Source organism: Nycticebus coucang, chromosome 21 (genome assembly GCF_027406575.1).
Source record: "Nycticebus coucang isolate mNycCou1 chromosome 21, mNycCou1.pri, whole genome shotgun sequence".
Lineage (NCBI taxonomy): Eukaryota > Metazoa > Chordata > Mammalia > Primates > Lorisidae > Nycticebus > Nycticebus coucang.
The window spans coordinates 43,254,512-43,277,950 of NC_069800.1; the positions used below are offsets into that span (position 1 = coordinate 43,254,512).

General features: G+C 50.5%; 1 protein-coding gene across 7 annotated transcripts in view; it reads left to right on the forward strand.

Annotated features, from left to right (window-relative positions):
• DLGAP4 (DLG associated protein 4) overlaps positions 1 to 23,439 on the forward strand; it is a 199,249-nt gene that overhangs the window by 127,847 nt on the left and 47,963 nt on the right. Inside the window, exon 1 of one of the 7 annotated variants that reach the window (XM_053573559.1) lies at positions 5,533 to 6,561. The exons of 4 other annotated variants lie outside the window; for them this stretch is intronic. In XM_053573559.1, the coding sequence (XP_053429534.1) occupies positions 6,531 to 6,561 (31 nt within the window). In that variant the 5' untranslated portion in view covers positions 5,533 to 6,530. Of the gene's footprint in view, positions 1 to 5,532; positions 6,562 to 16,163; positions 16,536 to 23,439 lie in introns of those variants that run through there. 2 more of the 7 variants (XM_053573560.1, XM_053573558.1) reach the window with 2 other exon arrangements.

Here is a 23,439-nt window from a genome sequence, read left to right on the forward strand (position 1 = left end):
CCTACCCAGAACGAAGAGCCATGACCCCTCAGTCTGCCCTGATCCTGTCTCTCCCCTCTCTACACCTCTACACAGCAAAGCCTCCTTGCTTCTCTTACTCAGCCTGTCTCCCTCCCTCTCTTCCAGCCTCCCCTCCCCGACCTGCCCCCCATCTCTGCCCCCCTTCTGTGCACATCTTCCCCAACCTCCCTTTCTATGTCTCTCCCACTGCCTCTGAATCACAGGAGAGACTGTGACATCACTCAGGGGCCTCAGCAAGCATGGGGATGTGAGCTGCAGGGTGCACCCCTACTCCTGCCAGCTGCATTCTCTGCACCTGTGCGTGTGTTCCCGCACTCATGCACACACATGTGCACTTGGGGTCACTCCCTGGCAGTGCTTGAAGCTCCAGGCTGAGCTGGGATAGGTTCCAGGCCTAGGAAACACACTTCCTCCTTGCTCAGGGTCCCTGAGTTCTGGTTTCAGCTCTATTGTGTCGCTCTGAGCAGGGGCTTATCTGGCCCTCCCTGGGCCTCAGATTCTCCATCTGGGTGATGAGACTTGGGCTTGGGGGCCCCTAGGCACCTCCCATCTGTGCCCATCTAATTACCAGTTGTTCCGCCCTCCCTTCTCTGTCCTCTCTCTTCCATCCCCCAGAACTCTCCTACTTTCTTCTCTGATTCACTCCCCACATCTACATGGGAAGGGAGGCTGACAAAATTCCAGTAAGCAGTCAACCTTCCAGTCAACCTCATCCCCGCAGTCAACCTTCCAGTCAACCTCGTCCCCTGAGCCCACGCCCAAGCTCCCCAATCTGCTTTTTCTACTGCAGCCTCCTGTCAGCTCAGCCCAGCCAATCCCGACAGCCAGGGCTAAGAGGAACCTCAAAGACTATCATGCCCAGAGATTGCAGATAGACTTCATGTGTCATCTCTGATCCCTGATGCTCAGGACTAGGATTTAGTTAAGCAGAGAAGTGTGCCACCATCGATTGGTGATGTCTGCTGTGGCCAGGATAGTTACACATATCTGCCATTCCTGACTTAACCCAGTTACCTCAGCACAAACGCATTTGCATTTATAGATGCCCTACTCACTGAGCCACAGGCACTGCCCAAGAGGTATAGGATATTATAGGAGTTTCAGGGAGAATCAACTAGCAACATAGGCAGGATGGACCACTGGCTGGGAGGCCACACACAGGCTGGCACAGTGGTCCAGGGAAGGGTCATGGGATCAGGGAGTGATGGGAGGATCCAGGAGGCCTTTTGACAATGAGTGATGAGGAGCCAAAATGTTCTGCTGAAATAAGCATTGGGCGTTGCCTGTGGCTCAGTGGGTAGGGTGCCGGCCCCATATACCGAGGGTGGCAGGTTCGAACCCTGCCCCATCCAAACTGCAACAAAAAAGTAGCCTGGTGTTGTGGTGGGTGCCTCTGGTCCCTGTTACTTCCAGAGGCTGAGGCAAGATAATCGCCTAAGCCCAAGAGCTGGAGGTTGCTGTGAGCTATGACGCCACAATACTCCACCGAGGGCAACAAAGTGAGACTCTGCCTCTAAAAAAAAAAAAAAAGAAGAAGAAGTGGGCACCTCTCTGCACAGGACACTGGCAGAACCCTCCGCCAACCCTGCACCCTAGGACATTCTGGTGAATCGGTGCCTTTTGTGTGCTAAGTGCGTGGATCATCACTCTTCTAATCCTGTTTTTTAGACTGAGCCTTCTGGGGGAAGTAGTAACCCGAACAGAAGGACTGGTAGACAGGCCTCCAACCCCAAAACTGAGATTCTTGGACAAGACAGGAAGATTCCCTATGCCTTCAGGGGGTAGAGAAGTCACCACAAAGAAAGAGAAACTAGGCTCTGCGCCTGTGGCTCAAGCGGCTAAGTCGCCAGCCACATACACCTGAGCTGGCAGGTTTGAATCCAGCACGGGCCTGCCAAACAACAATGACAGTTGCAACCAAAAATAAATAAATAAATAAATAAATAAAATAGCCGGGCATTGTGGCAGGTGCCTGTAATCCCAGCTACTTGGAAGGTGGAGGCAGGAGAATCGCTCTAGCCCAGGTGTTGGAGGTTGCTGTGAGCTGTGATGCTACAGCACTCTACCCAGGGTGACAGCTTGAGGCTCTGTCTCAAAAAAAAGAAAGAAAGAGAAACTAATGTGCTTAAATAGAACCTTGGAGACCCTATGGCATGGTGGTTAAGGACGTGAGCCTTTCAATCAAGCATCTTTTGTCAATACATGTTTATTGAACATTTACTATGGGCCAGGCTGTACTGTAAGCACCAGGGATACAAGAGTGAACTAAATGGAAACCCTGGCCTTCAAGGACAATATAGTCTATTGACAGAGGAAGGGGGCTCGGCGCCTGTAGCTCAGAGGTTAGGGCACCAGCCACGTACACTGGTTCTGGCAGGTTTGAATCCAGCCCAGGCCAACAATGACAACTACAACCAAAAAATAGCTGGGCACTGTGGCGAGTGCCTGTAATCCCAGTTATTTGGGAGGCTGAGACAAAAGAATCGCTTAAGCCCAAGAGTTTGAGGTTGCTGTGAGCTGTGATGCACTGCACTCTACCCAGGGTAGAAAAAAAGAGAGAGGGGAAGGGGTAAATGAAACAAGAAACATAAATAAGTGTGTGGTTTATTGGGAATTGGCACAAAGCAAGGGGTACTGGGGGGCGTAGAGTGCTCAGAAGAGGGGGGTTGAGGTATAAACGGCAGAACTCATTGAGAAAGATTTTGGGTGAAGACTTGAAGGACATGCAGGAATGCTGGAAGAGCAGTGAGGGGCGGGGAGGATGCTCCTGGTAGGGGAATAGTACAAAGGCCCTGTGCAGGAGGTGCCTGGTGTGCTCAGGAGGCAGAGAGAAGACAGGGAAGAGAGGGTTGGGCCTGGCCACAGGCCATGGGATGGACTTTGTCTTTTGGTCTGAGTGAGAGGGGGAACCACTTGGGCATTAGAACAGAGAAGTGATTGTAAAAGAAACACTCGACTGCTTCATGGAGCCTTGTTTGGGAGGCAAGAGGCAGGGATGCAGTTATGCCAGGTTGGTGATGGTGGCTAATGTGGGGCACAGCAGTTGTGACAACTGGCCAGAGCTGGGTGTTCTGAAAGTGGAGTCAACAGGAGCCCTCAGTGTATTCGATTAGGGTGTGAGGAAAGGAGAACAACTAAAGGAGTGATGAGAAAGAATTGGTTTTTTGTGTTTTTTTTTTTTGTAGAGACAGAGTCTCACTTTATGGCCCTTGGTAGAGTGCCGTGGCCTCACACAGCTCACAGCAACCTCCAATTCCTGGGCTTAAGCGATTCTCTTGCCTCAGCCTCCCAAGTAGCTGGGACTACAGGCGCCCGCCACAACGCCCGGCTATTTTTTGGTTGCAATTTGGCCGGGGCCGGGTTTGAACCCGCCACCCTCGGTATATGGGGCCGGCGCCTTACCGACTGAGCCACAGGCGCCGCCCAGGAGAAGGAATTGTTATGCAGCCACACCAAGTGGGTAGAGTCCTCATGACCCTATACACACACATTACCCTGTTCTGACCGCCTGGGACAGGTGACTATCTGGAAAGTTGAGAAAGAGGAGCTTCTACACCCCCAGGAGGGGAAGCCTTGGGGGCTAGGCTGGGGCCCTGGGGCAGACTGAGTCCTGCCTATTCCCCATCCTTACCAGAGCTCCAGCCAACTCAGCTTTGCAGGGATCCAGTCACATTGGGGGCCCTTGGGGTAGGGTAAGTAGTCCATAGTAGGTACTCCATAAATATCTTCTGGGATCCTAAAACATCACCATCAGAAGGGACCCCTAGCCTAAGGGTCTCAAAATTGGTAAAATATAAACTCTAATTGAGCTCCCCCTGAATTTTGGCCAGGAATCTGCTTTTCAATCAGTGCCCCCACTAACCTCAATTGAGAATGTCAACCACGGTTCACAGTTTGAGAACTCCTTCCTTGGTCCAGGAAACAGAGCTGGTGAGTCTCAGAGAAGGAAAGGGATTTGTCCAAGGTCACAAAGGGAAAGTATTACTGAATTTAGGACAGTGGAGGTGGAATAATGAGATCTCATCCTGTGCTGCCTTGCGTTGTCAGGGCCCATGATGAATGTACCATGCTTTTTTCCTAAGTAAATCAATTTAGACATTAAGCACACAGTACAGGTGTAGCATAGTGACTGAATGTAGGATGAAGTAAATCAACTACGACTTTCACAGTGCTCACTTAGCACAATGCCTGACATCACAGCGACTCAATAACCCTCAGATGATTTTTTTATACCTTAATGTAAAAACCATGACAGTCGTATTGGAAACACTGTTATCATCTCCTTCAGTCTTCGCAACAATGTTATCCTATGGAATATCAAAGATTCTTTTTTTTTTTTTTTTTTGTAGAGACAGAGTCTCACTGTACCGCCCTCGGGTAGAGTGCCATGACGTCACACAGCTCACAGCAACCTGCAACTCTTGGGTTTACGCGATTCTCTTGCCTCAGCCTCCCGAGCAGCTGGGACTACAGGGGCCCACCACAACACCCGGCTATTTTTTTGTTGCAGTTTGGCCAGGGCTGGGTTTGAACCCACCACCCTCGGCATATGGGGCCGGCACCCTATTCACTGAGCCACAGGCGCCACCCCAAAGATTCTATTCTCCATTTTATTTTTGGGAAAACAGATGCAGAGAGAAGGGAAGTAACCCAGGAGTTGGGTCTGTGGATGGCAGATCTGTGGGTGTGACTTGGAGAGGGGTGGTTCGCAAGGAGGTGACAGGACCAGGATTGAGTGAGGAGAGGGGACTTGGAAGGGAGAAGCAGGGAACCAGGAGGGGTGGTGTGAAGGCACACCTACTGCCAACCCTGCTAGGGCTAGGCACTCTGTCCTCCCAAACACTGTAGGTGTACTTGTTTTTTTCCAAGGAGGAAATGAAGGCTCAGGGAGGCTGAATGAACATCTAGTCCAAGGTCACACAGGCCTCGAGAGTCTGAGTCAGGGTTGGAACACAATCTCTAGGACTCCTGATGGGCACAGCAAAGGCAAGATGGAGTAGAGCCCATGGGACCACAGGACCAATAGGACCATGCAGGGGTAAACAGGACACTTCAGGCTGCTTCCTCTGAGCCTCAGTTTCCCCATTACAGGGAGGTGTCGCCGGGGTGAACTGGTGCGAACTCCCGCCCCAGTCCGCCTCCCCCACGGAGCATGCGTCGCGTTCCAGCTGGAACTGGTTTGGCGCGGCGGTTCGAGGGGCGGAGCCCCTCGCGCTCGGGCATGCGCGTGCCGACGTGGGCGCGCGCTCCCTCCCTGGGTCGGTCGGTCTGGGCGTGGGCCGAACTGAGCAGCCTGCGCGCCTGCGCACCGGCCCGGCTGCGCGCACCGGACCACGTGCCGAGCTGGCTGCGCGCGCCCGCTCGGCTCGGGAGTCCAGGGCGACGCGCGCGCGGCTGACGCGGGGGGCGGGGCAGGGCGGGGCAGGAGCGGGGCTTTAACCCGGAGGCTCCGCCCCTCGGGCGTACAAAACCGGAGCCTCGGGCCGGGCCGCGTGAGGGAGGAGGGTGAGTGCCCGCCGCTGGCCGCAGCTGCTGCCAGTCCGTCCGTCACTCCGTCCGTCTGTCCGGTCCACGTCGTCGTCGCCGCCTCCTCAGCCCGGACGCCCGGGGCCCGCCCAGCGCCACCCGGAGCAGCCGCGGCCCCGCGAGGAGACGGGCGCCGCCCCCGCCCAGCCCAGCCCAGCCCTGCCCTACCCTGCCCCCGCCCTCCTCCCGGTCTGTCCATCCATCCACCTGCCCGCCCGCGCTTCCGTCCTTCTGTCCAGCCGCCAGTCCTCTGGTCCGTGTCCCCGCTCCGCCCGCTTTGTCTCTCCCTGGCTTGCTGTCTCTTTGTCTCTGCCCTCGCGCTCCCCCACAGCCCCTCCCTCGCTCCCGGATCTCGGGTCCCCCCTCAAGGCGCTCCTCTCGTTCCTTGGAGCCTCCCTTTCTGGGCGCCCCGTTCTTCGGGACTCCCCTCAGAGTGCCCCCCGATCTTTTGGGGTCTCTCCTTCAGAACACCCGCCACTCTTCCCAGGGCTCCTCCTGAGCTGCTCCCACATCCTTTGTGGGTCCTCCCTTCTGTGTCCCCACATCCCTTGGGTCTGGTCTCCTCTGAGCCCCCATTCCCTCAGGCTTTTCCCTCATGTGGATGTCCCCCATTCCTAGAACCTTATAGATCCCGGGGTCTCTCTCCTTGCTCCCTGACTTCAGGAGCACTACCCTGCTTTCCCTTGGTTTGTCCCTTGTCTCTGTCTCTCCTTGTTTCCTCTCAGGTCTGCGAGCATCCTCACTTTGTCACGGGGTCCCCTGCTTTGCTCTCCTTGTCTCTCTGTGTCCCCACATCTGAGTGGTGTCACCACTCTGTTGTCTCTTGAAGGCCCCCCTCTGTGCCTGCTTCTTTGCACAGGGCTCTCGGCCCCCCTTGCTTTTCTACCCCGGCCCTTGTCTTCCCTTCTCTCTGCTCCCCTGTCTCCCTGTCCCTTTTTCTGTCTCTGCCGGGTCTCTGGGTCTCTGACCCCCATCTGGCCCTCATGGCTTTGTGTCTGGAGCTCTTGAAGCAATGTGAGTGGTGGGGTGTTGGGATCAGGCTGGAGTCGCCCGCAGGCTGGCCGCGGCCAAGGCTCCGTGGGTTGGCGCTGGGGCAGGGGCTGGCACTGGGGCAAGAAGGCTCTGGAGCCTCTTACAAAGGGGGGCATGGAGGGTGGGGCCAGGCTCTCTGGCAGAGGTGGGATAGAGGGGCCTTCCTGCTCTGAGGCTTCTGCTTTAGTTGCTTGAGTGTATGGAGGGTGCCATAGGCTGGGCATCCCTGCCTACTTGGCCCTGCATGGCCTGGCACTTTGTGATTGCTTGTGGGCAGGCCAGGGCTATTTTGGAGCTGGCAGGATGTGATGTCACTTGGACATTTATTTAGACCTAACTGGGGGTGGGGGCTGCGTTCTTGCTGGCTTGAGTAATGAAAATTTGCAGGGGGGGTGCGGCCTCCTAGACAGCTGGTCTGTGGGGTTTGTGACCAGAACTTTGCAGGCTACCAGAGTGGGCAGGTATACAAGGGTCTACCTTGGTCTTGCTGAGACTTGATTCAGGATGAGCAAGGGGAGGAATTGTTCTTAATCTGACCACCATTGAGTATTGGGTTTGGCTGTCTAACACCTCTGAAACTTTGGTTCTACCAGTTTCAAGGTGTGTAACCTTGAATGAGACCCTTGGCCTTTCCAATCCTCAGTTTCTCCAACTGTAAAAAAGGGAGTAGCTGTGCTGGCTTCACAATTTTGTCATGAAGATCAAATGGAACATCTGTAGATATGCTTTGTGAACTGTCAGCCTGTCTTTAAACTGAGTGCCAGAGAGGGAGAGTAGCTTGCCCAAGGGTATGCAGTTCCTGCTAGAGCTGGGACAGGGATCCAGGCCCAGGACTCCACAGTCCCTGGGGTTCTTTATCCTCCACTCCATTACCACCTTGTTATTTGGAAATAAAATACACCTGCCCTTCCAATAGAGTAGGGAGAAAGCCGTCCCTTGCTTATACCCTATTCCTGATTGTGCTTTTGTCTGTCAGTTTGTAAAGATAAGTGGGTGTGCCCAACAGGATGTCTGTGCTGGGGGACAGTTGGATTTTCCGTGTTTCATCACATTGTTGTTTAAGGGTGGGCCCTGCTTGGACAGTGGCACTTGGGAATAAAGTCAGTCCATTTGTAGTTGTGAGCCCTTGCTGCTTTTCCTGCTTCCCCTGTAGAGTTGGAGAACGAAGGCTCCAGCTGAAAGAGCCTTACAGAGAGCTAGGGTCTGCTGTCAAGGGGCCCAGATGTCCTAGATTCAGAGCAGGGAATGAGATCAACTGTTGCAGCCCCCTTCTAAATGAGGAGACGAGGCCTGGAAGATCCAGGGACATGTAGAGGGGTCAAGCCAGGAGTCCTGGGTCCTTTTCCAAGGTACTCCCTCTGAAGAAGTCACTGTCATATTGGCATCACCTGCCCCTGGTGTATAATGACAGTCTCTAACATCCTTTGACCTTTTACTGTGTGCCCTCTGCTCACGTGAACTACGTGCAGCGGAGAGGAGAAGGGACTTGTTCCCAACCTAGAAGTGAGGGGTTTGGGGTTCTGGCTCCCACATCTCACCCATTTTCAGCTTCCTAATCTGTAGAATGGGAATAACAATCCTTGTCCTACGATTGATTCTGAAATCATGGAATCCCTAAAGAAATTCTGTAAGGCAGACCGCCAAAGTTCTGTACTTGGCTCTGAAGCTAAGATGCTTTGGACAGGTGTCTTTCTCTCCCTGAGTCTTTATTTTTCCTTCTGAAAAATGAGAAAGTTGGATGTCATGGTCTCTTAGATCCTTCCAGCTCTGATATTTGAGGTTACTAAGATAACTCAAAGGCCACCTATTTGTACTTGGGGATCATTTACATTTTAAAAGTGTGCCCGATCATAGAGTAAGAGGGATAACGTGCTGAATACTGCCAGATGTGTGCTGATGACATGCCATGGGGTTTCATGGAAGAGATGCGCTGCCTAAGCAGAGATCAGAGGAGGGGTGGCATTTGAGCTAAGTCTGTGTACTGGGCATGGTCTGCAAGTTATATAGACTGTTCCAGAGAGTAGACATCATGTGACTTTAGAGTCACAAACACCTGGTTTTAGTCAATCTCCATCATTCACAGCCTGTGTAATTGTTGGCAAGCTACTTTCTTTGAGCTTCAGTTTCCTCATCTGGACTCAAGATTTACCCTGCAAGATTGTAGTGAGGATTAAATGAGATTATATATATGTATATTTTAAAAACTTGTACACAGTAAGCCTTAATAAATGTGAATTTTCCCCTCCTAAAAATATCTGGGTCACTTTTCTCGTTGTGGGAATGAGACAGAGGCCCAGCATCTCCCTCTACCTTTGTGGTTGGGTTCAGGTAACAAGGAAAGCACCTCTATATTATAGTAATAAATACCAGTGCTTCTCTAAACCTCTCACAAGCTGTGTGAGGCATTGTGTAATCTGCCAAGCTCTTTCCTGACCATTGTTCCTCACAACAGTACTAGGAGGAAGTCAGAAACCAGTAGAGTTCTCCCTTTTCACAGGTAAATGAAGAATAAGGGGCCCAGAAAAGGACAGGGGCTTGCTCAGGGCCCCACAGCACCACTGTGTCAGGCAGGCTTGGAGCCAGGCCTCTTGACTTTTCTTCTTCATAGCCCACAGGTTTCCCCCAAGTTTATTGCTTCTGCCTGGTAGTCTCGCCCCTTGAGGCCGCCTACCCCTCAGGCCTCCTTCTCTGGGTCTGGCATCTGTTCTGCAGGCAGGATTTGCTTGACATTTTCCCAGTCACTGAGCTCATCTCAGATTGAAAGGAGGCTGGATGGGGACTGAGTCACCACCTCCCCTGGCTTTCTCATCCTGAGCAGCAGCCAGACACATCCAGAAGGACACTGCTGGAGATCCCCTGGTTGTAGATGCCACACATGGCAGACTTGCCCCCTGGAAGCTCAGATGGGCTCGGGAATGTTTCTCCTTGAGCACTTGGGGGAAGGCTGCAGAAGTGGCTCTCTGTGTATTTCTTCACTCCTCAAATCCCCCCCCAGCCACATTGAGAAGTTGTTGCCTGAGCTTTCCTTGCTTCAGGCCTTTATTTGTGCTGTACCTTTTCCATACAGTGTTCTCTCTTCCCTTTGAGGCCCACACTGTCAAATGCCACCTACCCCCTGAAGTTTCTCATTGCTGGCTCCAGAGTATAAGTGGGAGTTTAATACTAGGTCCATACACTTGCTTAAAGTATGACCCTGGAAGGTCACTTCACTTTTCTGTGCCTCAGTTCCTTCATGTATAAAATTCAGGTCACTTGCCTTTATGAAGTTTGAGGTTTCTATCCCCAAAACTTTCACTCCATCCCCGTAGATTCTCTTTTTGGCAAGTCTGGGGTCAGGAATCAACATTTTAAACCAGCCCTCTAGAGCAGCAGTTCTCAACCTGTGGGTCGCGACCCACAGAAGCTGTCGAGGCATTAGGAAGGTTGAGAACCACTGCTATAGAGAATTCTGATGCTGAGAGTCTAGCCCCTTAATTCTGGAAAAAGCCAAATAGTCCAGGTTTGTGTGACATCCTGGCTTGTCCTTATTGTGTGGATTTGATCAACTTTCTGTTCCTCAGTTTTCTTTCCTGTCAGATTAGGATGGAAATACCTACCTCACTGTGAGGATAAGAACTCCTGTAGTAAAGGCACCTCAAGAAATGGCCGTCATCTCCATGTCAGCTCTGTTTGGGGTATGATTGGTTGTTTTCAGAAGCAAGTCACCCTCTCCACTACTTAGCCCTGGGAGCATTCGCCATCAGATCAGACCTAGCCAGGGTGAGGAATTGAACAGCTGAGCAGAAGTGAAATCATTTATCAACAGGATTTTAATGAGGTTGATGAGCTGTGTAGTGTGAATACCTCTCAGGTTCCAGATTTCCCCGTCCTGACTGGCTCCTTTCCTTACTCAGCCTATGTCGGAATCAGCTGTGTTCCTCACCCATCCATTCTTAGAAACCAAGACTACCTTGAAGACAAAACCCAAATTCTAAAGCTAAAAAGATGATTGTTTCCCATTTCACAGTACAAAAGCAGACCCAAGGAAGGGGAGGGGTCACAGAACAAGAGCATGCCAGGGTGGTGCTAGAGCCCTGCCTCCCTACCCAGGGCTTTCTCATTTGTGAGCATTGGGGGACCTGGACTGCCAGCTGGAGAAGTGGGACACTGAGGTCTCATTTGGCAGTGAGCAGTTTCCTCACAGGTCAAGAGTAAGAAAAGTGGTTCCATGTGGTCAGAATTAGACTCAGCCTGGAGCCGAATTGGCCTTGGAAAATACTTTCTTACTGGGGCCTGCCCTCCCCGGCCCAGGCTAGGCTCAGAGAGGATGGGGAAGAGCAGACAGTCAAGGCCTCTGCCCCCGGGAATTTATGGTCTGAAGAGGGAGACAAGGCCTACAATTATGAGAGACTATGTGACAATCTGTAATTAAGTGTCTGCTGAGGAAAAGCATTGTCTGAGAAGGAAGAAGTGAGCATGAGCCAGAGGAAACAAGAGCCCTTTGAGGAGAGCTGGATTTGCAGTGGCAGAGGGTGGGGCTAATGTTTGGGGAATGGTCTGTTCAAAAGTAGAGGTGGGAGTGCTGGAAGATGAGTGCATTTAGTGGAACAGTGAGCATGCTACTTTGGCTCATGCTGCTAATGCTTTGTGCTCTGGCAAGAAAATCTGGTAGGGGCAGGAGGTTGTAGGCAGCATTGAACATCAGCTAAAGGGCAGAGGCACTGAGGAGCCATGGAAAGTTTTAGAGCAGGGATAGCACAACTGGGGGACTTTTTCAAGAAGATGAATCAGGCTGGGCAAATTGGAATGAATAAAAATGACAGTAGGAAGGAGACTTTGCAAGCGTCCAGATGAGACAACAGGGCGGGGTTTGGGTGGGACCCATGGGAGTGAGAAGAGCCAGTTGGGTTAGCAGAGGACATGCTCCTTTAGGAGAGCCCAGCTGGGGCCCGGATGGGCCAGAAGGAAAGATGTTGAGTGTGGCTGGTTTAGGGCAGGAAATAGCAGTATGAGCACGTTCCTTATACACCTGCTGTCAGCGAGGCTCCCAGCCAGGGCCTCCACATGCGTTCTTATTAAATCCATGCAAGAAGTCAGAGGCAGGTGAACTTACCATCCCCGTTTTACCGATAGGGAAAATGTGACTCAGACCCAAGGCTGACTTTCTTCAAACCCTGGCTCTTCTCACAGTCCAGATCAGCTTCTTGGAAAGGGAACTGCTGTTAGGGACCCAGAGAACTGAGATGCTTTCTTGTCCCTTCCCTTAGGGGCACACAAATACATCCTTAAAGCTCACAAATCCTGTTTTCTGAAAATCCTGACAGTCAGGATGCCAGTTTAGAGCTTCTTCCAGGTGGAAGAGTCAAAGGAACCAAGGACCTTCACACCAGCAGTTTTACACATAGCTATGAGAAGTCTCCAGAGCTGCACCATACGTATGTCCCTAGGCCCTTTCAGATTCTTAGCCAGCCCCCACCAGGGAAGGTGTTCCCTAGCCCAGCCAGTGGAATCAGTCACCCACAATAGCAAGAAGGGACTTGTTTTTTTGTCCTAAGGTGCTTAGCACAGGAAAGCCAGATAATAGAGCACAGGACCCCTTTCTCAGGCAGCAACCAGCAATACCCACTGAGAGAAGGAGGAGGGAAGGGACTGGAAATTAAAAGAGTGGCTATGTGTGTATGGCTTTGGCTCTGCCAAGGTCTCCCAGCCAGTGGTGCTCTGCTCCTGTGTTTGCAGCCCATGTCCCCCTCTCTTCCCCCTCCCCCTTACCTCCAGTAACACCCCAGTATCCATTTGCCGGTCTGCTTTGGTCCAGCCAAGCCCAGCTGTATGCAGAGTGCTATAACTGTAACCATGCTTTTCATACCAAAATCTGGACAAAGGTTTTAAAGAGGGGTTTTGTGCTCTTTTGAAGCAGAGACAGCCTGAGAAATATAATTTGGACATTGAAACGGTAAACTAGAGTGACCTGTGCTGTCCCTTTCAATTGTAGAAATTCCCTTGATCACCGGTTTGATCAAGGGAATCACAGGTGCTTTCTTATAAATTTGCTTATTCTCACATATATTCATTCTTTTTGTTTTGTTTTCAGCACATTGGGTTCTGAATCTTTAATATTCGTTTAGCCTGTTTTGATTTGCAAAGCACTTTTATGCACATTATCTCAGTAGATCTTTATACAACCTGGAAGATATTACTTACTATTCTTATCATCTTTGTTTTCTAGAAGAAGAAACCAAGGCTCATTGACAGAAAGTAACTTGACCAAGGCCACTCTGGCTGAGCTGCTCATTTATCCCACAAATATTCATGAAGTGCTGCTGTGTACCAGCCTGTGAGCTGGCTCTGAGAATACACTGGCAGGCAGAGCAGCCTTAGGAACTTAGCTTCTGACCTCCTAGAGTCCACAGCATCACCAACGTCTAGCCAGGACTCCTGACCTCTGCCCTGGGCTCTTTCCACTGCAAACCCCTGTAGTTTGGGTCTATGGCTTAGACTGATACAGCCTGTAACATCAGGGTATAAGGCAAGCCAAGGTGCAAATATTTGTGAACTGAATTTCAAAAGTGACAAAGGAGATCTTCAGTAATGACTTTATTAACAAGGTTAGGAAGGGCATCTCAGCAGAAGACCATCTGTTCCCTCTCCCTGGGGGGTTGTCGCCAAGGGCTGCTCTGCCTAAGATCCTGGCCTGAATTTTCTGCAGCCTCCAAATATTTGATTACAGTCTGCACAGGTGCGGAGCCCCATGGCCATGTGCTGAGCTGGGGACCCTCCCTACCTCCTTTAATATTAAATGAGATGAAATAAAGGTAGGGCCTACGAGAGCAGGTCAGTAAGGGCCTCAGGCCCAGCCCCCTCATTTCCCATGAGTAGGAACCAAACCCAGGAGGGCAGAGACTTGCCAGGATCTCATATTTAGAGATAGTCCTTCCCTTCTCTTATCAGCTTGATATAATTTCCCCAGTCCTGGTAGGAACTCTATCATCCCAGCTATCATATTCAACAGTCAAAGATGCTTTCAAATCCTGCTTATGACTCAAGGCCAGGTTTTTGCTCAGAATCTTCCCTGACACTCCCCTCCACACCCCAGAGTCCTACAGTGTCCAGATTGCCGCAGCCTCTCCAAGGTGAACTGCCTGTTCTGCAAGGCTAGACCAGCTGCCCCTGAGGATTCTTTTCAAAATCTTGGTACCTGGGCCCTGCCCCTGACCCCAGGAGTCCAGTGCCTGAGGCCTAGGGGAAGGCACCTATAGGTGTGTTTTACTGGAGTTACTTTATTGTGAAGAATTTTTTTTAAATCAATATGTGTATGTGGTTTAAAATGTCAAACTTTGTATAAAAAGAAAAATTAGTCTCTCTCCCCCCCCACCAGACACCTAATAACCACTGTGACCAGTCTTGCAGTGTATTTCCAGAAATACCCTGCATATGTGGGCAGCTCTTATCAGTAACACCCCTTTTTATTCCCTAAAAAGTATTCCCTACCTACTTTTCTATACCTTACCTTTTTCATGCATGTCTGTGCTGTAGATTAGTCTCTGTGGGCACACACAGGTTTATGGCCTCTTTTTTTCATGAGCCTGTGGCTTTCCATCAGCAGGGCAGACCCCAGCAGCTGTCCTCTACCCAAGGACGTTTAGGTTGTTCCCAGTACTGGTGCTGTAAACACCCTTCCCTCATCTGTGTGAGTGTGGAACCGTAGACGCCACCCTGCAAGTGCGATTGCTGTCTCCAGGAGACCATGTACTTAAAATTTTGTCAGATATTTTTAAATTGCCTTTGCTTCCATTCTGAAAATATGTATATTTTCTAAAGTGCCCCGCCCCCACCCCCACCCCCAGATTCAAATTCATTTTCTTGGTTTAGAAACCACTATTTTAATCACAGTTTTACAGATGGGGCAGAGCCCACAAAGGAGAAGGGGTTGGCCTGTGCTACTTAGCAGTCTTCAGCCAAGGTGTCTCTTCAAAGTATGGTGCAGATGGGAGGAAGTGAGAAATGGAGGGAAGAATGGAGCTAGAGGGATAGCAGGAGCAGAGCCAAGATCCGGGAGGGGACTTTGTTACAGGTAGCTTGGGACCTGTTTGTGACTTGGGCTCCAGGGAGAGGCATTTCCCCTCCCAGTTGAAGTCCTCTGTCATGAGCTTCTCTGGTGTGTGCTGCACCTGCCTGGCAACATTCAAATATTTACTGAGCTCCTGAATCCCAGTGCCGGCTTGGCCACTATGTCCCTGCCCTTCCTTGAGCCTCAGTTGTCCTCATTTGAATAGTCGGTAGTCTCATTCCTGCCTTTCACAGGCTACGGGGAAGATTTGATAAACCAGCCAGTGAGAAGATACTGTAAACATATCACAATGGCCTTAGCATGAGCTCGCAGGGGCCACAGAGACTCTGAAGTTGGGACCAGACTTCAGTGGGCTATGTCAGTCTTGCAGATGGCCTGGTCAGCCCTTAGGCTAGGAATTTTAGGGCAGCTGTTGGTGAGTGTCTTGTTCTTACTGTACCAAGGCAGGGTCAAGATCATGCTTAGGACCTTCCTGAATTTGCTGTGCCCCAGCTTGCTGAGACCTCCAGGATGTAGGATAAAGGAGCTCAGCTGACAGGCAGGGGAGAGGTAGTTGGGGAGATCAGGAGGGTGTCTTGCTGGTGCAGAGTTTTGCCTCCTCTCCTAAGCCAACAGGATGGTCCTTTGGGCTCACCATGGGTCATTTCTATAGCTTCTTTTCAGCCCCCAGTGGTGGCAGGGGTGAGGAAGGGGAAGTTCTATCATTTTTTTCCTAGTTTATTTATTTTGGAGACAGAGCTTCAAGCTGTCGCCCTAGGTAGAGTGCTGTGACATCACAGCTTACAGCAACCTCCAGCTCCTGGGCTCAAGCGATTCTCCTGCCTCTGCCTCCCAAGTAGCTGGGACTATAGGCGCCTGCCACAACATCCGGCTAATTTTTGGTTGCAGCCATCATTGTTGTTTGGCAGGCCCAGGCTGGATTTGAACCTGCCAGCTCAAGTGTATGTGGCTGGCGCCTTAGCTGCTTGAGCCACAGCACCGAGCCATTTTTTTCTAGTTTAAAATCACCAGCCTAGGGCGGCGCCTGTGGCTCAGTGAGTAGGGCGCCGGCCCCATATGCCGAGGGTGGCGGGTTCAAACCCAGCCCCGGCCAAACTGCAACAAAAAATAGCCGGGCGTTGTGGCGGGCGCCTGTAGTCCCAGCTGCTCGGGAGGCTGAGGCAAGAGAATCGCGGAAGCCCAAGAGTTAGAGGTTGCTGTGAGCCGTGTGACGCCACGGCACTCTATCTGAGGGTGGTACAGTGAGACTCTGTCTCTACAAAAAAAAAAAAAAAAAATCACCAGCCTAGTTCCTCCCTCCCATTTTATTGGGGAACACAGGCCTGAAGAAGGTGAGGGCCCCATACCAAGTTTCTCAGTGGGCTAGCAGTCTTACTGGGATTTGAAGCTGGGTGTTCCACTCCCCTAGTCCTTAGCTCTCTCTACTTTTCCTTTCCCCACATGTCAGTTCTTTAGTTTCACTTTGGGGTTAAAAACCAAAGTGAAAGGAAAAAAAGCAAAGCAGGAAGCAGCTGCTTCAGACCCAGCCCATGCTGGGGGACTATGAAGGACCCAGGCCCAGCTGGCCTCACTTGGAGGGGAGCAGGCCTCTTTCCTACCCACTCCCACCCTCATTTTGGAAGCCTGGCTGGGGCAGGCGCTGGGTGGGGCCTGCAAGGAGAGGCGCCAGGCTACAGACAGGCGCCGGCCTCCCAGCTTGGCCAGCACTGGCTGGGAGACTGCCAGTAGGACGGTTCCCTGGTGAAGTCAGCCTCACCCGGGTGCGGTCCCAGTCGGGGCCCCAGGTAGGCCTTTTAAACGCTGGTCCTTCCGGGGCAGGGCTGAGCTGGGGCTGGGCCTATGTTGGCCTGGGAAAGAAATCCTGGCCTCCTGAATCCAGCTGTCATACAGCAGTTCACTCTCCTGGCAGGTAAGAGCCGGTACCCTGTCTCTACTGTGAAGACTTAAACTTTCAGTCACTGTGGGTTTTTACCTTAACCCTGGTAGTTTCTTTTCAGGACCCAGATCGTTTGAAAGCCTTTTGCCCTGGTCCTACATCCAGTCTCCTGGAGTTGGAAGGGGTGGGGGAGCAGAAACCTTGGCTTCTCACCTTAGTGTCACTGAGTTGGTTGATGGGTGGACTCAAGGCAAGTTTCTTCCCTACTTTGGCCCTCAGGTTCTCATTTTCTTATCTGCAGGAGAGAATTCCATCTACTCTGTGTTCAGTTCAGTTGATTTTAGTTCCTGAAAGCTGATGAGAGTATCCTAACACTGGGTTTGGTCAGCCTGTATATTTTAAAGATTAACTATTATCTAACTTAGTTGGGCTCTCAAGTTCCCATTCCCTGTGCTTTTTCTAAGGAAACTCGCAGACTTGCTAAGCATTATGTATCAGTTTTGTTGCTTCAACAAGCACGATTTTTATTTGCCTCTCCTCTGCTCAATCACAAGGTCCCTAAGCACAGAGCTGGTGTCGGCTCCCTGAGAGCACCCACAGAGCACAGAGTAGGTGATCAGGAAGCTGTTTGTTGAATGACCGTATTAGTGACCCACACTGACCAGGCTGTTCCCTGGAATGCAGAAAGACAGCATTTATCAAGCCCACCTGTGTGCAGAAGCCCACACCCCGAGACTGTGCTGACCTATAGTTACGAGCACAACCTTGGGCAAGGTGCTTAACTTCTCATGTTAATAACACCTGATTGTTCTCAGCGTGAGGGCAAGAAATGGGTACAAAGCACTAAACACAGTGCCTGGTGCAGAGGAAGCACTTTGTCCAGGGGAAAAGGAAGACTTGAAGTAGCTGAAAACTGTCCACATACCCTGCCTGGATGTGAGTGGATTGTGGGGGGCTGTTTGGAGGGGAGTTGATCGTTTGATGGCTGTGGGCCGAGTACAGGGGTCTCATGGGGAATATGGAGTCAATCAAGGTCCGACAGTCATAATCAGACTGCCTAAGTCTACCTGTGGCACTTTGAGCTGGAGTTTTCCTCTACGACAGTGGTTCTCAACCTTCCTAATGCCATGGCCCTTTAATACAGTTCCTGTAGGTCTCCAGCCACAGGTTGAGAACTGCTGCTCTATGGGGTCATCACATCATGGGGCAAGTTCTTGCTAGGGGCTGTGACTAGGAACCTATTATTGAATGTGTTAGGAATAGGTTTGATAGTTTTAGCCTCTCCTGGAGCTTTCTTGCGTTACCAAGCTTCCCACACTTCTTGATGTGGCTGTCATCCTACACAAGGGTGTGGCAGCAGTCAGGAATTGTCTGCCTGCCTGAGGCTAGTGCAGGCCAAAGTGGGGTGTAGGTAGGGGGCTTGTCTCATGGCACTTAATAAAGGCAGATGCCACTGCTGCCCACCATTCCCTTCCAGGGAGGCACATGCAACAATGTGTGGGAACAATCCAGGGGAAGAGCATTTGGGTGCTGGGAGCCAGCTCCTCCCTCCCACCTCTACTTTTCTTTCCAAACAATCGGCTAGTCATATACTTGGAGTGCCAGGTACTGTGCCAGGAGGCAGGGAGAGAGTAGGGAACAAGATTGACTTCCACCCAGCTTGGTGTCCCCACCTAAGCAGGTAACAGATAACAGATAAATAAGACACAATCTGATTGTGATAAGAGCCCGGAAGGAAAAGACATAGGTGCTGAGAGGGAACTGTTCAGAGAGGATGGAGCAGGCATCTCAGGGAAGGTGACTGGGAGGTGGGAAGGAGGCAGCCAGGGCAGACTGGGAATGCAGGTGTCAGGGTGTTGAGGTGGGAGCGGTCCATATATGGAGGGAAGAAGAAGAGGTACGAGTTATATCTGGAGCAGTCTGCAATGTCAGGCAGGATTCTGTGGGTTTCAAAAAGCCTAGTTAGGTCTGAGGCAAACAGCTTTGTTCACCCCATGAATGATAGAATAGTAATTGTGTTAGGGCAACGGGATTAAAATGACTTTTTTCTGCTTTCTGTGATGTCATTCTCTGTGTGTGCTTTTCTTTTTTGACGTTTAGTTTTCATTTTTTATTTCCACACAATCACACAATCTCTTCTATCCAGCTCCTTTCTAGGGTTATATGATATACTAACACATCCATTACTACCTTTGTATACCTCCAGCCTTTCTTTCATATTTTTAACTTCAAAGTATTAATTAAGGGACTCAGTGCCTATAGCTCAGTGGCTACAGCATCAGCCATAGACATCAGAGCTGGCAGGTTCAAACCCAGGTGGGGCCTGCCAAACAATAACTACAACCAAAAGACAGCCGGTGTTGTGGTGGGCACCTGTAGTCCCAGCTACTTGGGAGGCTGAGGCAAGAGAATTGCTTAAGCCCAAGAGTTTGAGGTTGCTGTGAGCTGTGATGCCACAGTTCTCTACTGAGGGCTACAAAGTGAGACTCTGTCTCAAAAAAAAATAAAAAGTATTAAGGAAGTGTAAGTGTTTCTGTTGTATGATATCTTGTATATTGCTTCTGATGTGCCCATTACAAGAATAGTATTCATTAGGGCGGCGCCTGTGGCTCAGTCGGTGGGGTGCCGGCCCCATGTACTGAGGGTGGCGGGTTCAAACCCGGCCCCGGCCAAACTGCAACCAAAAAATAGCTGGGCGTTGTGGCGGGCGCCTGTAGTCCCAGCTGCTCGGGAGGCTGAGGCAGGAGAATCGCTTGAGCCCAGGAGTTGGAGGTTGCTGTGAGCTGTGTGAGGCCACGGCACTCTACCCAGGGCCATAAAGTGAGACTCTGTCTCTACAAAAAAAAAAAGAATAATATTCATTGTACCCATTTTATCCTCTATCTACCCTCCCACCCTGTTCCCTTCTTGGTTTGTCATGTCCATTATATCACTTTGTGCCCATGTGTACCCATGTTAGCTCCCACTTACGTGTGGTGTTTGGTTTTCAATTCCTATTCCCTTAGGATAATGGTTTCTGCTTCTATCCAAGTTGCTGCAAATGACATTATTTCATTCTTTTTTACAGCTGAGTAGTACTCCATGGTGTAAATGTATACCACATTTTCTTTTTTTTTTTTTTGTTGCAGTTTGGCCGGGGCTGGGTTTGAACCCGCCACCCTCAGCATATGGGGCTGGCGCCCCACTCATTGAGCCACAGGCGCCGCCCTATACCACATTTTCTTTATCCTCTTACAAATTTTGGGTTGAGTCTATATCTTTGTAAATGTGGATTGTGGCCTTTATTTTCTGTTTGAATTCTTTCTCTTTTATTTCTATTGAATTTTAGGAAAGAGACTGAAGGCTGATTATAAATCTGCTCCTGTTCACAAATACATTGAACTCAAATCAGAAATAAAATTTATGCTTAAAGTAGTTTTTATTTTATGATTTGGATTTGGGGTGAGAAAAATCAATGCAGTTTAATAACTGCTGGGCCCATGGTAGAGAATCCCTCAGTAGAGTCTCTAAGGCCATTTTTTAAAATTGTGGTAGAATACACATAGAATTGCCTATCTTAACCATTCTTAAATGTGCAGTTCTGTGGCATCAAATTATATTCCTGTTATGCAGCCACTGCCACCATCCATCTCCAGAACTCTTTTCATCTTTCCAAACTGAAACTCGGCCCATTAGACAGTAACTCCCCATTTCTTCCTCCCCCAGTCCCTGGCACCACCATTCCCCTTGGTGTCTCTGTGAGTTTGACTACTCTAGGTACCTCATTCACCAGCCCATTTTAAGGAGGTATATTTGAAAAGTGGTGGAGGAGAAGCAGTGTCTCTAAATAATTAACTCTTATGGTGGTGGTTAATTCTCCAAGTTAATGCACACTGCCATCTGAGCTTCTGTGTGGCTGTGTTCCAGCAGAATTGTTGAAAGACCAGTCATCTGGGCGGCGCCTGTGGCTCAGTCAGTAGGGCGCCGGCCCCATATACCGAGGGTGGCGGGTTCAAACCTGGCCCCGGCTGAACTGCAACCAAAAAATAGCCGGGGGCGGCGCCTGTGGCTCAGTCGGTAAGGCGCCGGCCCCATATGCCGAGGGTGGGGGGTTCAAGCCCGGCCCCGGCCAAACTGCAACCAAAAAATAGCTGGGCGTTGTGGCGGGCGCCTGTAGTCCCAGCTGCTCGGGAGGCTGAGGCAAGAGAATCACTTAAGCCCAGGAGTTGGAGGTTGCTGTGAGCTGTGTGAGGCCATGGCACTCTACCGAGGGCCATAAAGTGAGACTCTGTCTCTACAAAAAAAAAAAAAAAAAATAAATAAATAAATAAACAAAAAATAGCCGGGCGTTGTGGCGGGCGCCTGGAGTCCCAGCTACTCGGGAGGCTGAGGCAAGAGAATCGCTTAAGCCCAGGAACTGGAGGTTGCTGTGAGCGGTGTGATGCCATGGCACTCTACCGAGGGCCATAAAGCCAGACTCTGTCTCCACAAAAAAAAAAAAAAAGAAAGAAAGAAAGACCAGTCATCTCCTGGGAGGGCTTGTTCTGCAGCCTGGGTTCCAAAGCCTGTGGTGGCTGTGAGGAGCCTGGCCATATAGGCTCCCTGGCCACAGGCAGGATAAGGGGACGAAGAGGACGGTAGATCTAATCATGGGACACAGATATAATTCTTTGTTATCAGCTACTTGCTGTAGGATTTGGACCTTATCCCTCCACCTCCCTCAGCCTCAGCTGCTTCTGGGAAATGGGACAATACTTCCCAACATGGGTATGTCCCAGAATAGGTGAGACAGATGGTGGACTCCTTTTGCAGCCTTGAGAGTCCTAGTGCAGTATCCAATGTGTTTAAATGCAAGTAAAACAGGGCTTTGATCCCCATTATATAGAAGCAGCAGTGGAGACTCGGAAGTAAAGTGACTTGCCCAAGGGCATACAGCACATACCTAACAAAATGTACTGAAACGCAGCTACCCCCACTCTACAAGTTGCAGCTATTTCGAGTTTCCTGCTGGTCAGTCTTTTGAAGGACAGTGGACTGTGAAACAGATGGTTCCTTTTCCATCTTACTGGGTTTAAGACATTGCTCAAGAAATTCCAGTGTTGATGGGCCTGCAAGGGAAGATGAGGGTGGTAAAAGTATTGGTGGGGAATCAAGGATGGCAATTCTTTGTCATGAGAATAGAATCCTAAAGTATTTGGAGTCATCATCTTGAGCGTGCTTGGCAGTTACTCCTCATCCTAGCCCCATGGCAGACAGTGTCCATCACAGCACTCCCACTGAGCCTGGACACAGCTAGGAACCTCTTCAACACAGCCAGGTGATACCAGTCAACCAGAAGCAGTGTGCCCCGTGGAATCTGGGTCATCGCCAACCTAGTAAAGTTCCTGCTTTTACAGATGGACCACAGTCCTGGGAAGGGCAGACTGTGAGGGGCAAGTGATGTCACAGGTCTCTTTGTGAGAGCAGAAAAAGGACAGGTTGGGGGAGTATGTTTTCAAAAACACCGGGGCTGAGCAGCTCCCAGGGGGTAGAAGTTATCCAGGTAAAGTCTGCTTTCTTTCAGGTGCTCCTGGGGGTACTGGCGTGGGCTGGGGTGTTTGTGAAAGTACACCATAGTCACATGGCGCCAGCTGGAGAGGCAGGACAAACTTGTCTTTCTGCAGAGGCTTCTAGACTTTGTAGGAATATGTGTGTCTTACTGAAGCAAGCTTGTGATTTTACTTGTGAGACTGGATGCTGTGGAGGTTGGGTACTGGAGCCTGAAGCCTGTAAGATCTGAGCTCTCCTAACAGACAGAATGTGACTATCTCACTGTGTGACACAGAGAAAATCCTTCAACCTTTCTGGGCCTACATTTTTCTTGGCAAAGGGGAGATAGTGACAATATCCCTTTGAGGGGATCAAGTATAAGATACAGGTATAAGGACCTCAGACAGTGACTGGGTTACCACAATAGCCACCAATTCCTGAGCAGATGGGAACTATGGTTATTAGCCACTAATATCCAGCCTTTCTTAGAATGTGGCTAATACTGCGCCATTATGGGGGCAGGATTCTGTGGACAGGATGGAGTGGTGGGCAACCTTCCAAATGTTGGGTGTTTCAAAGAGATTCTCCCAATGTCACATGTTGTGTTCTCAGAGGTGGCTGAGAGGAAAATTGAGGAGTGAGGCGTGTGGAGGGCTAGGGGGATGGGGTGAGCATGTAGTCAAGACTTGCTCCCCCCTGTCTTGTGCTTGCTAAGTTGTCTCTTACTTGACTCTTCTTGGTCTGACTTCAAGGTCTTCTAGGCAAATTCAGAGATGGGGTCCTACCTCCGAAGTGTCAGCAGACATTTGCGTGGGCACATCTTCTGGGTCAGGGATGAGGTTACAGAGATGTGAACCACATGGTCTCTGCTTTTGGGAGGCTCAGGGTCTAAAAGGAGAAGCAGAAAAGTAAACAGCCTTGTAAAAATAGTGTGCTGGGTCTGTGGTATGTCTAAGCCTGGATACTGACCCAGTGAAAGAGCCAGGACAGGAGTCTGGGGAAACTATCTGGGAAGCTTTTTGAAGAGAGTGATGCTAGAACTGAGCCCTAAAGGAGAGGATTATTGAAGAAGCAGGTTCAGGCAGGGAGTAGCTGGCGCAGAGGCCTGGAAGCTGAGAGCTTAGTGTGTTGGCTTGAAGAAGGTGGTGGCAAGAAATTAGAGGGATGCTTGGCAAGGCAGGGAGGCTGGTGATCATGACACTAAAATATTAGGAAAATGCTGGCACAGCATGGTGTGGAAAGGTTGGATGGTGTGAGGGTGGATGGACAGGACACTGACCTTCCCTGAACTTGTCTCTTGGGAAAAATAAGATCCCTCCCTTCTCGCCCAGGCCAGAAATCTTCATCCTATGGTCCACAGAGTCCCTGGAAGGCCTGATACTGGGCAGCAGCTCTGGGGGCTCCACAGTTTCTCTTAATGACAGTTCCT